This window comes from Balaenoptera ricei, chromosome 10, assembly GCF_028023285.1.
Source record: "Balaenoptera ricei isolate mBalRic1 chromosome 10, mBalRic1.hap2, whole genome shotgun sequence".
NCBI classification, from domain to species: Eukaryota; Metazoa; Chordata; class Mammalia; order Artiodactyla; family Balaenopteridae; genus Balaenoptera; species Balaenoptera ricei.
In genome coordinates, this window is record NC_082648.1 from 106,633,669 (window position 1) to 106,650,362 (window position 16,694).

The 16,694-nt window shown below is 52.0% G+C and overlaps 1 protein-coding gene across 1 annotated transcript in view; it reads left to right on the forward strand.

Moving 5' to 3' along the window:
- Positions 1-16,694, forward strand: part of MOV10L1 (Mov10 like RNA helicase 1) — a 44,279-nt gene that overhangs the window by 12,948 nt on the left and 14,637 nt on the right. The window contains exons 9-13 of the mRNA XM_059934910.1: positions 1,315-1,509; positions 5,479-5,593; positions 8,791-8,968; positions 9,263-9,333; positions 12,369-12,460. Coding sequence (XP_059790893.1) covers positions 1,315-1,509; positions 5,479-5,593; positions 8,791-8,968; positions 9,263-9,333; positions 12,369-12,460 — 651 coding nt within the window. The remainder of the gene's footprint in view (positions 1-1,314; positions 1,510-5,478; positions 5,594-8,790; positions 8,969-9,262; positions 9,334-12,368; positions 12,461-16,694) is intronic.

The window sequence follows — 16,694 nt, forward strand, 5'->3', positions numbered from 1 at the left end:
CTTTGCGGGCATCTGCGCGTTTGTCTTGTTCGGTTTCGCTTATGGTACTTCTAGGTTGGATGTTGTAAAAAGTATTGGTAACTATTTTGATGGGACGAAATCACGAGGAAAAGCGCTAGTGGAGAAAGTGGCTTGAGTGAGGGTACCCACGCTGACTCCTGACTATGGAGGACGGGCACGGCCAAGCCCCCACAGCCTTGGGAAGCCGGGGCCCCGAGGCCCCTGCTGCTCCTCCCCAGGCCTGCCCTCAGCTCGGCCCTGAGACCTTCCTGCCCTTCTCCCTCCACCCGGGCAGCCCGGCCAGACACGGGCTCCCGAGCCCTCGTGGGCCCTTCCCTCTCCTGACTCCTTCCCCATGTCCAGAACCCCCGGCGCTGCCTGCTGGTCCCCTGTCAGCTGGGCGCTTTGGTGCAGCCCTTCTTCCCTCCCTCATCTCATCTACACTTGCTGATTTTAGATTTGTCAGAGGGTGGCTCTGATTAAATCAGCGCCTTGCTTCAGGCCGCGGGTGACGCTTTGAGCCAAGGGCAGTCCTCGCGTCAGTGGTTGGTGATGCAGCCCCCGCGGTGCCCTCCGTGACGTGTGACAGTGGGGCCAGACTCGAGCAGCAGCCGAAAGTGGGCAGAAGGCAGAGTGGGAGCTGGTGTCTCTTTGGTCATGTTGCACTGCTCTGATTTAAACTTGGGAATACTAGAAATATTCTTTCCTTTCTTAAGCGTGAGAATTACAGACAATACCATTTCAAGTGTGTGATTTTAGCTTGGGAAAACGTTAACATTGCTTATTTTAGAATGTCCATTTTTTCCCTCTAATAGAATTATTAAAAGCTAAGGGTGGGCTTCCCTGGTGGCGCAGTGGTTAAGAATCCGCCTGCCAGTGCAGGGGACACGGGTTCGAGCCCTGGTCCGGGAAGATCCCATATGCCGCGGAGCAACTAAGCCCGTGCACCACAACTACTGAGCCTGTGCTCTAGAGCCCGCGAGCCACAACTACTGAGCCCACGTGCCACAACTACTGAAGCCCGCGTGCCTAGAGCCCATGCTCTGCAACAAGAGAAGCCACCGCAATGAGAAACACATGCACTGCAACAAAGGGTAGCCCCGTCTCGCCACAACTAGAGAAACCCCGTGCACAGCAACGAAGACCCAACGCAGCCAAAAATAAAGAAATAAATTAATTTTAAACAAATAATAAAAAAGCTAAGGGTGACTGGTTTGCTAGCTCTGTGACTTTCCCTGTGTGAACGAAGGGAGATTGTGTTGAACCTGCCTCTATTACTTACGACTCACACTAAATTGTGTCTTGTTTCTCCAGGAATTCTGGCCGCTGCAAGGAGCTCCTTCTGCTTTGCTTCTCCAATTTCATAATTGGACGATTCCTTGAAGTGAACGTCATAAGTGAGGAGGAATCACTGATAGCTGTCCGAGAACCCTTTTCATGGAAGAAGTCTAAAAGTTCTCAAGTGTTAGCTTCCACCAAAACTACAGTTGTCGTGACCATGCAGAAAAGGTACCACCATGAGCAGACGACAATGCAAGCCCAGATCTTGGGCTCACTGTGTGAGGGATGCACATAGCTGCTGTTGTCGGAGGGAGGTGGACGTCCCGGATAAAGGGGTGCAGCTGCGGCCCAGCGCCCTCCATTGTCCTGGGGACACACTGTGAGGACGGCGAGCATTGGGTGGGCTGCAGCACCCCAGCTAGTCTCAAGGTGACTCACAACGCAGGATGTGATTTGACCCTTGCCCTCGGCTCCTGCCACCTTTCGTGTTCCCATCAGCCCAGGCCACCCACCTCCCAAGAAAGCCCGTGTCCCACGTGGGCACCCAGGGCACCGAGCAGCGAGGGGTCAGTGAGACGTGGTTGGCATGGCTTTCGAGGGCCATTCATAGCACCCGAGTATCGCTTGTCGAGGGCAGCAGGGTTGCTTGACTGTTTGAAGCCCATTTGAAGGTGTGACACCTTTGAAAAATGAAATTAAGAAAAAAGCATGTAATGTGCTAGCGGCGCGTGGCTGGGGGCTTGGGGACGACCTGACTGTATCTGGGGTGTCGTCTGGAGAAAGTGCTGCGCGCCCACGCTTTCTCGTCTGCAGTTATAAACCCCAAAGCTCTGAAAAGCCAATTTTGCTTAAGTTCGGTGCCAAAAAGTCATGACCTATAGGCTGGAAGACATTCCACGACTTAGTCGTGTGGACACGCCCCCTCAGCTGCGGCCCAGAACTCACTGGGATGGCACGTGCTGCTTTTCTGTGGTGGGAAGTCCTGAATCTCAGATCACATCTGACCTGGGAACAATTGAAGATAAGGTACTTTGGGCTTCCACTGATTCGTGGGCTGAAGGGAAATCTGTTAAAGTATTGTGTGCCTATTGACCTTTGGGGTTAGACCATTGTTTGAATCCCAGCACTGCCACCAGGAAGCTGTGCCATCTCAGGCCAGTTTCTCAACCTCTCTGAGCCTTAGTTTCATTTGTAAAGTGCTAGTCCCCCCCTGCCCCACACGTGCCATTTCTGGCAGTGAGCAGTCAACAGCAATCAGTAAGTAATAACAGTCAGTGGGCATGTAAACAGTAGTTGAGTGGCTCTAGGGATGGAACCTGAACACAGGAGCAAGAAGTCATGTGGCCTGTGGGCGGCAGGTCCACATGGCTTTACTCCAGTTACAGGAGCTTTTAAGAACCTCTGGCTGTCGTTTAGTGGTGCACCAAGCGGCTTTCCCGTTACAGTTTGGCTTAACTAGAGGAGTGAGATAGAGCAACAGCACAAGTATTTAATCCTCTGGTAAGTTTTTCCCCGTTGAATATTAATACGTTGTCACTGTACAGGAGCGTCCCTAAAACGAACACTCGGGACTTCCCTGGTGGCGCAGTGGATAAGAATCCGCCTGCCAATGCAGGGGACATCGGTTCGATCCCTGGTCCAGGAAGATCCCACACGCCACGGAGCAGCTAAGCCCATGCGCCACAACTACTGAGCCTGCACTGTAGAGCCCGCAAGCCACAGCTACTGAGCCTGCGTGCCACAACTACTGAAGCCTGCGTGCCTGGAGCCCGTGCTCCACAACAAGAGAAGCCACCGCAATGAGAAGCCCGTGCACCGCAACAAAGACCCAACACAGCCAAAAATAAATAAATAAAAAATAAATTTATTAAAAGAAAAAGAAAATGCAAATAATGTATATTTAAAAAAAAGAGAGAGAGAGCACTGGGACACCATCAAATGGGTCCCGGAGGAGAAGAGAGAGGGAAAGGGGCAGAGAACATACATGAAGACATAACAGCTGAAAACTTCCCTAACCTGGGAAAGGAAACAGACATCCAGGTCCAGGACGCATAGAGTCCCAAACAGGATCAACCCAAAGAAGACCATGCCAAGACCCACTGTAATTAAAAAGGCAAAAATTAAAGATAGAGAATATTAAAGGCAGCCAGGGAAAAGCAGCACGTTAGGTAGAAGGGAACTCCTATAAGACAATCGCTGACTTTTCAGCAGAAACTCTGCAGGCCAGAAGGGAGTAGCATGATATATTTAAAGTGATGAAAGGGAAAAACCTACACCCAAGAATATTCTACCCAGCAAGGCTCTCATTCAGATTTGATGGAGAAATTAAAAGCTTTACAGACAAGCAAAAGCTAAAAAAGTTCAGAATCACCAAACCAGCTTTACCAGAAATGATAAAGGGACTTCTTTTAGCAAAAAAGAAAAGACCATAACTACATACATGAAAATTATGAAAGAAAAAGCTTATAGGAAAAGGGAAATATACAGTAAAGGTAGTAAAGCCAGCCTTGTATAAGGCTAGTCATAAGGTTGAAAGACAAAAGTAGTAAAATCATATATATCTGCAATTAGCAGTTAAGGAATACACAGAACAAAAAGATGTAAAATATGATGTCAAAAGCAATAATCATGGGACTTCCCTGGTGGCGCAGTGGTTAAGAATCTGCCTGCCAATGCAGGGGACACAGGTTCGATCCCTGCTACAGGAAGATCCCACATGCCGCGGAGCAACTAAGCCCGTGCGCCACAACTACTGAGCCTGTGCCCTAGAGCCTGTGAGCCACAACTACTGAAGCCCGCACCCCTAGAGCCCATGCTCCGCAACAAGAGAAGCCACCGTAATGAGAAGCCTGTGCACCCCAACAAAGAGTAGCCCCTGCTTTTTGCAACTGGAGGAAGCCCACGTGTAGCAACAAAGACCCAACGCAGCCAAAATTAAAAATAATATTAAAAAAACAATAATCATGATGGGAGGAGAGTGAAAATGCCTGCCAATGCAGGGGACATGGGTTCGAGCCCTGGTCTGGGAAGATCCCACATGCCGCAGAGCAACTAAGCCCGTGAGCCACCACTACTGAGCCTGCGCGTCTGGAGCCTGTGCCCCGCAATAAGAGAGGCTGCGACAGTGAAAGGCCCGCACACTGCGATGAAGAGTGGCCCCGCTTGCCGCAACTAGAGAAAGCCCACGCACAGAAACGAAGACCCAACACAGACAAAAATAAATTAATTAATTAATTAATTTTAAAGAAAAATGCATTTGAACTTAAGAGACCAGCAACTTAAATAACCATAGATGGATGAATGGTTGGATGGATAGATGATGATGGATAGGTGGAGGGATAGATAGCTATGCACATTGTGGGGAATATAGTCAATAACAATGTAATATATTTGCGTGGTAACATATCATAACTATACTTATTGTGATGATCATTTTGAAATGTACAGAAATATCAAATTACTGTGTTGTGTAACAGGAAATAACAGTGTTGTAGGTCGATTCAAAAACAAACTTATAGAAAAAGAGATGAGATTTGTGGTCACCGGAGGTGAGGTTTGGGGGAGGGGGAATTGGATGAAGGGAGTCAGAAGGTACAAACCTCCAGCTATAAGATGAATCAGTACTAGGGATGTAATGTACAGCATGACACGTGTAATGAACATGGCAGTGTGTTATATGTGAAAGATGTCAGGAGAGTGATCCTGGGAGTTCCCGTCACAAGGAGATATTTTTTTCTATTTCTTTAACTTTGTATGAGAAGATGGGTGGTCACTACACTTACCGTGGTCATTATTTCATGATGCATGTAAGTCAGATCATTATGCTGCACACCTTAAATGTCTACAGTGTTGCCGTCGATTATATGTCCGTGAAACTGGAAGGAAAAAAATAAAGCGTAAGAGTTGAGCTTATTGGAAGCTTAGAAACAGTGTTTTCAAGCTCACTGGTCCCAGGGGCTTTTGGGAGTTTGACATGTTCTTCTGCTAGAGGCAAAGCAGCTCCCGGGGGGGAGAGCGGCCCCAAAGCTAAATAGCACTTTGCAAACCACTGCCTGAGGCCAGCAGTTCACGTACCAGTTGTTTTTGGTGATTGAACCTCTGTCTTTCTGAAATAGGAAAGGATGTTTAAGTGGAAACGTCTGGGGTGAAGTGCCTGGTGCTGAAGGGCTGTTTCTAACTTGCAAATCTCCTTTTAAGGAACCTGAGACGACAGCTTCCGAGTTTTCTCCCGCAGTACCCGATACCAGACAGGCTTAAAGAATGCATGCGGCAGAAAATCGACATCCTGACCTTTCAGCCACTACTCGCAGAGGTAGGAAAAGTGTCTCATGTGAAGTACTGATTCTTCACCACACCCGAGTTGTTTTCTGAACAAACTCAGGGTGAACCTTTGGTGGGTTCAGACCTCGTGTGGGTTGTGTTCACCCCAGGAAGCTGGGAGCGGGAGAACCACGAGCGGCGGGGCCCACCACTGTGTCCCTCTGCAGATTGTCGGCGCTTTGGAGGCTGGGGGGACCTTCTGCCCCCGGCCCGGCCTCTCTTCTACCCCGTGGCCGAGCCTCTCAGCAGCTTTCCATTTGTGACAGGGCTCTGAGCAGTTAAGCAGGGGAGCTGGGAAAAGGCCTGTAGCCACACAGACCAGTGTGGGGGGGTGGAAGGAGGAGGAGGCCAGGCCTCCCGTAGGGCTGCTCTGCCAGGACGTCTCCTTGTCACCCTCCCTGGCTGGGCTGTTCGTCTGCTTCTTTGGTCTCAGGCTTATTCAGATCCTCTGGGGGAGGCCTGGTCTGAGCCTGCCCGCTGTGGCAGGTGGTGGTCGGAGCTGTGAGAAGGGGTGGACCTGCCAGAGGAGGCCAAGGGCAGGGGCAGCGCTGAGCAAGGCTGAGGCAGGGGTCCAGGGAGGGAGGGAGAGTGTCTGTTCCGCTGGCAGCAATGGGGGAGCGCGGCCCTTTTCCAGGAGGGCACTTTCCCGAGGGTTTGGGTGTCTGTTGGCTGAGGAGTGGGTGAGTGGAATGGGGGCCGGGGCCTGCATCAGGGCGAGAAGGAGGGAGGAGACTGGATGGTGGCTGGAGGGAGACTTGGGGCTCGCCAGAGATTCGTGGAGGGTGAGGGAGCCCTGAGCTGGGAGAGCTGGGGTGGCAGGCAGAGAGGAAAGGAGGCTTGGGAGGAAGCTGGGTGGCACCGAGGAGCACGCCTGCCCTGGACTGATGGACAGAGCCCTCTGTCTGCTGGGCCTTGGGCCCGCGGCAGGGCTGGGCCAGAAGCTGCCCCCCGAGCTGGTGCTGCGATGCTGCCTGTGCCACCGGCCCGAGGTGCCCCACCCCAGGGCACACTGGCGTCCTGCAGTGGGGAGGGTGCCGCAGGGGCACTGGGCGCCGTCCAGGGGCGGCGCGGCCACACAGAAGGAGCAGCACCAAGGAGGGCATGTGGGCAGGACTGTGGGTTGGAAGCGGGGAGACCCGCCAGGCAGTTGTTGCAGTGATGGTTGTAGGGCCTGAACTGAGGCCGGAGCAGCAAACCAGCCCTAAAACACCTTAGAGAAGAACTTCGGGGCTGAGAAATTGATGCCGGTGCGAATGCAGCTTCTGGGACCATCGTGTGCAGGAAGTGCGCCTGCACCTCTCCTGTAACGTGGCCTGGGTGCCGGGAAGGGACCTCCTCTTGAGCGTAGCAGTTACCAGAAGAAAGTGGGTGTCTTCAGCATTCATAATAGTATGATGGTAATGGTCATGAAAAAGTGCTGTATGGTCTAAGGTTCCAGAGTACTTGCCCCTTTGTGATTCTTTAATTCACGCATGTGTCACCCCAGTACTTCCTGACTTCCTGTGCCCTTGTAACCGCCCCCGTGCGCGGGTCCCCTTCCTGGGGCTCCTCCCATCCTTCTGGGGGACCTGAGCACCCCCTGCAGTGGTTGGTCTGTCAGCCTTGCGGGTCTCGCCTGGTCTTGACCTCTGGGCAGGCGCTGAGGAGACGCTGCCCCACACCTCCTCCCTCCTGGCGTTTCTCCAGGGGCTCTGCTTTCCTTCTCACCTTGGTTCTTTTGCACGGAGTCTGTGTTTTTTTCTAGCTCCTTTTAGGATTTTCTCTTTTTCACTAGTTTTAAGGAATTTAATTTACAGCGTGAGTTGCTGTAGTTTTCTTCAAGTTCCTTGGCTTGGGTTCTTTGAGCTTACTGGAGAAAGTGAATTTACGGTTCTTCTCAAATTTCAAAGTTCTTGGCCATTCCGTCTTCAAGTATTCTTTCTGCCCCGCTCTCCACGTTCCCATTACATGTGTATGAGGCCACGTGAAGTTGCCCCACAGTTCACGGCTGCTCCGTTCATTTCTCTTCGGTCTTTTTTCCTCTGTGTTTCATTCTGAGTAGTTTCTGTTGCTGTGGCTTCGAGTTCACTGATTTTTTTCTTTGGCAGTGTGCAGTCCCATCCAGTGTATTTTTTTATGTCAGACGTTGTTGTTACTATCTCCACAAGTTCAATTAGGGTCTTTTTTTATATTTTCTGTCTCTACTTAATATGCTTAGTGTCTCCTCACCTTTTTTTTCTTCAGTTTTTTTTTTCCCTCAACTTTTTGAATGTATATAGTACAGTTACAACAAGTGTTTTAATGTTCTTGTGATACTGATTCCATCACAGGTGTCATTTTTGATTCTGTCTCTGTTGATAGGTTTTACTCCTCATTATGGGTGTGCTTAGTTCCGTGCCTGGTCATCTTTGTTTGCACGCTAAACATTCTGGATTTTACCTTGTTGGGTATTTCATATTTTCCGTTCTTGAAAATATTTTTGAACTTTGTTCTGGGATGTACTTAAGTTACTTGGAAATGGCCAGATACTTTTAAGCCTGGCTTTAAAGCCTTGTTAGGAGGGACCAGAGTTGTTTTTAATATAGGGCTGATTCGTTCTGAGTACTCTACCCAGTGCCGCTTTATCTGAAGCCTTTCCATTTGGGCTGGTGGGACCCACAGCATTCTCAGCCCTGTGTGAGTTCTGGGACCCAGGGGTTCTCAACAGGTGAGCTTTCCCCCCTAGGAGACATTTTTGGTTGTCACGACTGAGAGCGTGAACAGCGTCCAGCGGGTGGAGGCCAGAGATGCTGCTAGGCCCCGTGCAGAGCCCGGGACAGCCCCGCCCCGGAGACCGGCCCCGCCCCGCCCCAGCGCCGCAAGTGCCGAGGCGGAGGAGCCCCGCTTCTGCTCCCATCACATGCGTCTCCCCACCTGATGTCGTTTCTCACGCGCGTGCGCTGACCGCTGCGCGGCTGAGGGCTCACAGGGCTGCCCCGGGCTCGCTCCGAGCTGAGCCTGGAGGCGCTGTCTGATAGGAGCTGGGCGGCTGGGGGCTCACTCAGACGGTTCCCCATCTCAGGGCCACTGCCCTGCACTGCCCGGTCGTCAGTGTTTGAAGGCTGTTGCATCTGTCCGTGGGACTTACCCACCCCAGAGCTGCTGGCTTCCTGATGTGGGTGTGTGTGGAGTGTTCCTCGGCTCTCGCTAACCTGCTGGCTTCTTTTGCAGCTTTTGAACATGTCAAATCACAAGGAGAAGTTTTCAACTTTGCTCTGGCTTGAGGAGATTCATGCAGAAATAGAACTGAAAGAGTATAATATGAGTGGGGTCACCTTGAAAAGAAACGGGGATTTGCTGGTCCTGGAGGTCCCAGGGTTAGCTGAGAGTCGGCCTTCTCTTTACACAGGTAGGCTTGTTGCGCGTCACGTCTTCCTAGATGGGCTAGAAACGCTGAGCCACAGGCAGGAAGAAGAATGCTCTTAACTGGCAGCACCGTAGCCGCCCTGACCTTCTCTGCTTTGGGTTCTAATTCCACTCAGAGCTTGGCCAGCCCCTCTCATCGCACTGGTGTGGTTTTAAGCTGTTGGTCCCAGGAATGTTTTTGTCTTACTCCGCTTCTTCAGAGTGTTTGATTTTACAGAACAGCAACAAAATTTATTGAGTTTGTAGTTTTACGTGTGGTGATGTGTTTTTTAACTAGGTGACAAACTGATTTTAAAAACTCAAGAGTACAGCGGACACGTCATCGAGTACATCGGCTATGTGACTGAGGTGAGAGGCCGCTGTTAGTTCACGTTGGGCTAGCCCAGCGGGCGGTTGCAGAGGTGAACTTCCTGCCTCAGCTCGGGGCGGGGGTCCCCTGGTGTTGATGGTAGTTTGGAAAATTTGAGGATCAAGTGAATATTTAAATAAATGTGACGTGTAAAGAAATCTTACCACTTTCAGCCGTGTAAAACACACTTTACCTGTTAAGTACATCACATGTAAGGCGTGCATTTAGTCAGATTTCGGGCATTCTGAATATGTTCTAGGAGAGCGAGCCTGCAAAGGAAAAACACACCTACGCGTTGAATACTCTGGTGTCTCCACGGGGAAGGTTGTGTTGGTTTAAGGCCCTGTGCCCGTGCGGCTCTAAGCACGCTCAGGGCTTCTCCAGCTAGTCTCCCTGCTCCCTGCCGGGCACAGCGCAGGGACGGAGCTCGGGGGCCATGTGGAGGGACCCGTGAAGCCCGCACGCTGCCTGATGTGGGAACTAGGGCACCGAAGCCCTGAGCCAGGGTTGGGGGGTACGAGAACCAGCAGAGTCTCCGCCGAGGATGGGGCCGGGCCCTCGCTGGGGCAGCAGGCGGTGTGCCCCTGGGGACGAGGGAAAGACGGGCGTGAATAATCCAGTGTGGAGGCTCGTTCATCTCCTCAAGAAGACGAGGAAGTGGCATCTGATCACCGTAGAAGACAGAAAGGGTGTTGTTAGTGGAAAGGGCCCAGAAGGCATTTCCGAAGGCGAGAAGGCCGTGAGCACATCACAGGGGCTGCCGTTGCAGGCTGGGGACTCGAACACCACAGACCTTGCCGTACGGACTGCAGGGGCGCCAGCCAGGCCCGCAGCATCAGACAAGCCCGCTGGGGCCGATGGAAGCAGAAGAGGCGGTGTTTTGAATTGAGTGGGCCTCTCAGGTGGGCGAGCTGTGCCTGGAGAACAAGGTCAGGGTGCAGGCTGGTCCGCAGCAGAAATGTGCCCCCGCCTGGTCTCATGATAGCGTTGGCTCCCACCAAATCAGAGAAGCTCGGGCGCAGATGCTCCCGCCACCCTCGAGACAGAGGATGCGCTGTGTCCGCGCCCCAGGCCGCTGGACCAGGCCTGAAGGTCGGGTGAGCCCCTCAGGCCTCACGTATTGCGGCTTAGCCAGAGTGAGTCGCCGCCCTGGAGGGCGCAGGTCCTGGGGACCGGAAGCCTCCCTACCTGCACAGGCGTCCGCGTCACCCTCTCCCTGCGGAAGCGTCTTGCTCCTGACTGACGTCCTGCACTGACCCGGCTCTGCACACAAGGTTCTCACCCCCCGAGGGGGCGGTCCCAGTCCCTCACTCAGCACTCCCCACACAGGGCCCGGGCTGCGTCTCGGGACGCCTGTCCCTGTGCTCCTCAGGGCGTGCTCAGGGCCCGTGACCGTGGCCACAGGGGCCCACGTCTGGGAAGGGAAGGAGAGCACGGGAGGTTGGGTAGGGGGTCTTCGGGGCGTTTGTAGAAAGATGGTCACAGCCGCAGCCCTTGTCGCCTGTGGAACCAGAGCCGGGATTTCCTGGGGCAGGAGCTCGCTCTCCTCAGTGACAGGCGGCCTGGCCGGGTGCCCCCTCCGCTGCAGGGCAGGAGCCGCCCAGCCTCAGCTAGAGGGCCCATCACCCTCACCAGCATGAGCCCCCTTAGCTGTTGGCAAGGGCGTGAGGAGCCCAGAATGGCCAAGTGACCATCTCAGCTTCCGGAGAGTAGACCAGTTGTGCCCCTAGGGGCTGCCCTGTGGACTAAACCTCAGAAGAAGCAGGGCCAGGGATCTCGGGGCTGAGGCCCCCTTGGCCCCGACTCCCAGGCTGGCGAGTCCAGAGCTGAAGCTGCCCTGCCGACCTTCCCACGGGACCGTCCGTGAAGCTGGCCGCTCCTGAGTGATGGGTGCCCGCTAAAGCTGTGCTGTCTCGGGTCTTGGCTGTTGCTTTACGTGATTCTCCGGAATCCCGTGGCCAGCACAGCGGCCTGGGTACCGTGAAGGCACCGGGGCCCTGAGGAGCGCCCCCGGGTGGTGGGGCGGGCAGAGCCTGGTGCTTCGGGGAGCGGGGGGGACGGAAAGCTCCTTGGGCTGAGCCAGCACTGCCCCTGGCCCACCCGCACGTCCGCAGAGGGCCTCCCTGTCTGCTGGGAGCAAACAGGTCACTTGTTCCCTTCTCTCTGAGTTTAGCTCCGTAAGCAGAGTTTTCGTTTCTAAACGCTATTTGACTCATTAAAGCTGCCCTGTTGTGTTGTTTTATGTTATCTTATGCTTGCTTATCTTGGTTTTCCCAGTTTTTTTTTTCCCATAGTTTTTCGAATTTCTGTAAATGACAGCATCAGTATATGATGTCCTCAGGGCCTCAGTCTGTTGATGGCAATTCAAGTCGACCCTCGCTGCTGGTGGTTTCCTTGTGTGCCTGATGGTCTGTGATTACAGATTCACTTTCATTTGTCTTAATCTCTGGGAAACCCAGGACCCTGTGCTGGGCTTGCTTTCCTTTTAAGGGGCTTGTGTGCTTCTGCCGAGAGCAGGGGGCACCGTGAGCCTCACGTCGCAGCCTCTTCCCTTGCTGGCCCCCAGCTCTTGGGAGGCCCCGCTGCCTAGCACTCCCGTCCTGTTTCAGCTCCTCTCAGCGTGGGGTTTCCTTCCTGCTCCTCTGAGGATTCTTACGCGGGACCTAGCTTTGGCTGGAGGGTCTCTGAACGTGTGGTTCCCTGTCCTGGTGGGGGAGGGGGTCTCGTGGCCGGCACCGCCTGCTCTTCGCGGTTGTTCACGTGTCTCCTTCAGGGGCGGCGGCCTGTCTTGCGCACTCTGTGTTCACGAGCCCGTACGCCCTGGGGAAGCGTCGGCAGGTGTGCTGCTGGGGGTGGGGGAGGAACAGCGCGGTGACTGAGTCCTTTCCCATCATCTTGCGCTCATTTCAGATGCCAGATTTCAGCTCAGATCTGTAGGATGAATGCTTCATGATGAGTTGCTGAATATGGATAGAAGATTGTCCCAAGAAATCAAGTACAAAGTATAAAAAGTAAATGATTTGTTTATTTTTAGATTCATGAAGAAGATGTAACCCTTAAACTTAATCCAGAGTTTGAACAAGCATATAACTCTGAACCTATGGATGTGGAATTTACATACAACAGGTAACGCTTCCAGGGACTCTTCCTTCTGGGTGGGCGGCTGTCTCCCCTTCCCTCAGTCCCTTGATACCTAGGTGGCGGCATGCGTGCTCGCGGGTTGTGAGTGGGCTCCCTGCACCCGTGTCACGTGCCTCTGTGATCATAGCTTTGTCACCAGCCGTTTGGTAAACGTTTGCATGTTGGTTCCTTTTTGGATCTTAAGTGAGAATCCGTGGTTCCTCACACGCCGTCACCACCAGCCGCTCCTCCTTCACCTCACTTGTCACATGTCACGAGGCGGGGACCCCACCACCAGCTGTCTCTCCCCCTCCCCCACCAAGCCCCCACCATTAGCTGGGATTTTGTGTTTCTCTCTCCTTTGCTTTTTAAAACAAAAGTTGGTGTGTTTGCGCACAGACACACACACAGGAAAGTGTTTGCGTTAGTTGCAGCTCTTCTGCACTTGCCGCCTGTGGTCTGGAGGCGTGGGTTTGCTGACAGGAGGTCCGCGGGCCGTGTCCGCAGCGTACTTGTGCCCCACCGGGCGCGTGTCTGCCCTCCTGCCGGTGGGCACAGCGCTGCCCGCGCTCTGGCGGCTGCTGTGGACACCCGCTATCTCCTCGTGCACACCCACCCCCAGGTTTTCTTGGCTGCGCACTTAGGAGTGGGGTCGGGGTTTGGGGGATGCTAACGTTCCAGCTTTACACGTGGTGGCAGAAGTGCCCCGCAGGTCAGGGTCTGTAATGCCCTCCCGAAACCTGATTTTGTGAAACTCCTGGGCGCGTGCCAGCCTGGTAGGTGTGAGCTGTGTCTCGCTATGGTCTTGATGTATGTTTCTCTGACTACTTCTAAGGTCGAGAGTCCCCCTGTTTATTGGCCGTAAAATTCCTTCATCTGTGAAATGCTTTCTCGTGTCTTTTATTGACTATAATTTGATTTTTTAAATTATTTGTAGCTGTCCTTTGTGTATTCTTTTTGCTAGACTATTCTTAGATACACCTGTTACAGACAACTTCTCTGGGTTTGTTACTTGTCTTTTCACTTTCTTAAAATATCCTTTGAGTAACAGAAGGTGGTAGTTTTAAGATAGTGGAATTTATCAGGGTTTTTGTATACTAGTGCTTTTCGTGTCTTGTTTAAGAACTCTTTCAGTGTTTGGGCTGCAGCCAGGTTGGAAGGTGTTGCGGATGAATGGATGGCGCAGACGTGGAGTTGGCCCTTTTGAAGGGTGTTTGGCTGGGAAAGCAGAGAAGGCAGGACAGACAGACAAGTGGGTGAGGAGGCGCCCAGGGTCCGGGTGGCCTTGCCTGGCTTGCTGCTTACGGTGAGAGGAGCCAGCACCGCTCGTGTGAAGCCCATGAGGTGGGTGTGGTGACCGGGCAGCAGGAGTGACGCGTGGGGACGCGGGCTCAGGCCGAGGCCGTGGTCTTTGGCGGAGGCGCACGTCCTCCATTGTGCTGGGCACCCAGGAGATGGGAGCTGATGGTGAGTGGGAATTTGTAAGGGCTCGTTGTCGCTCTAGGACGCGAGGGAGGGTGTTCGCAGAGAAAGAAGAGGACGTGGACCTGGGGCGGGGGCGGGGGCAGGGGAAACACTGCTGCACTCGGAGCAAGAGCCGCCCGACCGAAGGACACAGGCAGGTGGGCGGACGGATGCCCTGTGGGACGTGAGCCTAGGAAGAAAGCGAGCAGGAAGAAGCCAGAGGGCCGTGGGGCTGAAGACCACCGGGCAGTTTCCTGACCCAGAGTGTTGGAAAGACAGGAAGTTGAGGTCGAGGCAGGATGTCGGAATCTGAGTTCAGAGGGGATGCTGTCTGCAGCCGTCCAAGTGGGGAGCAAGGCGGGAACGAGGGCCGGTGGCCACTTCTGCCGCACAGAGGGTTTGCTCGCCCCACATAAGTTTTTGGTGGTTTTGCATTAAGTTACTTAAAATCAGGCGATTTCACACTTTAAAAAATCTGTATTTACCACTTGTTTTGACAAACGGGAGGACTGGGCAGCTCCGCAGTGCAGCAGGAGGGACAGAGCCAAGAGGCCGGGCCCTCTGGATGGGCAGACGGCTGCACCTTTATGCTGTTCGCAGGTGTTTTTCCTTTCTAAGAAAGTCGGTTTCCTGAGAGGTGATGAACGTAAAGTAATCTATACCTGTTTAAAGTGTAGGGCTTGATGGTGTTGACATTTGTATACCCCGTGAAACGAGCTTCGCGGTGAAGACTGGGGGCAGATCTGGCCCCGCAGATGTTCCCTGCTGCCCTTGTCATTCCTTCTCTGCGCCCCAGCTCCCAAGCACCACACATTAGTGTGCATTTTGTAGAATTTACGTGAGGACCTACTCTTTTTTGCGTGGCATCTTTCACTCAGCTTAATTATTTTGAGATTCAGCCTTGCTTTTGCATGAATTCATTCCTTTTTATGAGTGAGTAATACTCCATTATAAGAACATACCTGAGGTTACTAATCCAGGCAGCTGTGGGTGGACGCTGGGTTGTTTGCAGATCTGGCTGTTAGAAATGAAGCTGCTGTAAACATCCGTGTGGACAGGCATTTTGATTTCTCTTGGGTAAGCGCCTGGCAGTGCCATGGCTGCACATGGCGGCAGCTGTACACTGAGCTTCCGGAGACACTGCCAGACTCTCCTCAAGTGGCTGCACTGCTTGTGTTCCCACCGTGCTCCCCACTTGCACAGCCCCTGGGGTGCTCGGTGGTTCCTCCTCAGGCCCGTGTTAGGTGTGCAGTGGGGGCTCACCTTGCTGTGATGCCCGACGCCGAGCGCCTCCTCCGCTCGCTGGCTGGCACTTGGCCTTTGGGAAGGTGCCCGCTCGGGTCTGTGGTTCATGTTCTGTATCGTTTGCTTTATTGTTGAGTTTTCAGAGTTGTTCACATATTCTCAGTACAAGTCCTTTATCAGGTATGTTTTTTGCCAATATTTTCTCAGACTGTGGCTTGTATTTTCATTTTTAGTAGTGCCTTTTGAAGAGCAGGGATTCTTAATTTTGATGACGTTCAGTTTATCGGTTTTTCTTTCATGGATCATGCTTTCGGTGACGCATTTAAGAAGTCTGCCAAACTCAGGGTCACAAAGATTTTCTCCTACGTTTTCCTCTAGAAATTTTGCGCCTTTACGTTTTACATTTAGGGCTGTGATCTATTTCAAGTTAATTTTTACAAGTGATGCAAGGTATGGATTGATTTGGCGGGGGCTGTCCAGTTGTCCCACACCATTTGTTGAGAAGACAGACTGTCCTTTGTCCAGTGAGTGACCTTTTCACCTTTTTGAACACCAGTTGAGGGGATATATGTATACATATAGCTGATTCACTTTGTTCTGCAGCAGAAACTGACACAACATTGTAAAGCAATTCTACTCCAATTAAAATACATATATTAAAATAAAGGTTTATAAAAAACAAAAAAAAAAGAAAGAAAAGAAAGCAGATTGGCCTACGCATGTGGATCTATCCCTAAGCTGTCCATTCGGCTCCACTGGTGCGTCTGTCAGTCTTGCAGCCTACACCACAGAGTCTCAGTCACTGTGCCTTTGTGATGAGTCTTGAAATCAGGGAGGGGACGGCCTCCACTGTGTCCCTCTCCTGCCGAGTTGTAGCTATTCCAGGTCTTTGGTATTCCCATGTGGATTTTAGACTCAGCCTGTCAGTTTCTACAAAAAGCCTGTTGAGATTTTGATCAGGATGACATTGACTCTTTAGGTCCACTTAAGGGAGAATTGACATCCTTTTTTTTTTTTAATTGAAGTATAGCTGATTTACAGTATTGTTTTAGTTTCAGGTGTACAGCAAGGTGATTCTGTTATATACAGTATATATTTTTTTCAGATTCTTTTCCTTTATAGGTTATTACAAGATATTCAATATAGTTCCCTGTGCTATACAGTAGGTCCTTGTTGGCTGTCTGTTTTATGTATATATGTAGTGTGTATTTGTTAATCCCAAACTCCTAATTTATCCTTCCCCCCTCTCCCTTTTGGTAATTGTAAGTTTGTTTTCTATGTCTGAGTCTGTTTCTGTTTTTTGTAAATAGATTCATTTGTATTATTTTTTAGGTTCCACATATAAGTGATATCTAATAATATTTGTCTTTGTCTGACTTCACTTAGTATGATAATCTCTGGGTCCATCCATGTTACTGTAAGTGGCATTACTTCACTCTTTATGGCTGAGTGGTATTCTGAGAATTGACATCTTAATATTGAGTTTTCTAACCCTTGGAAATGGTATTTCTCTCCATCTAGTTAGGCATTT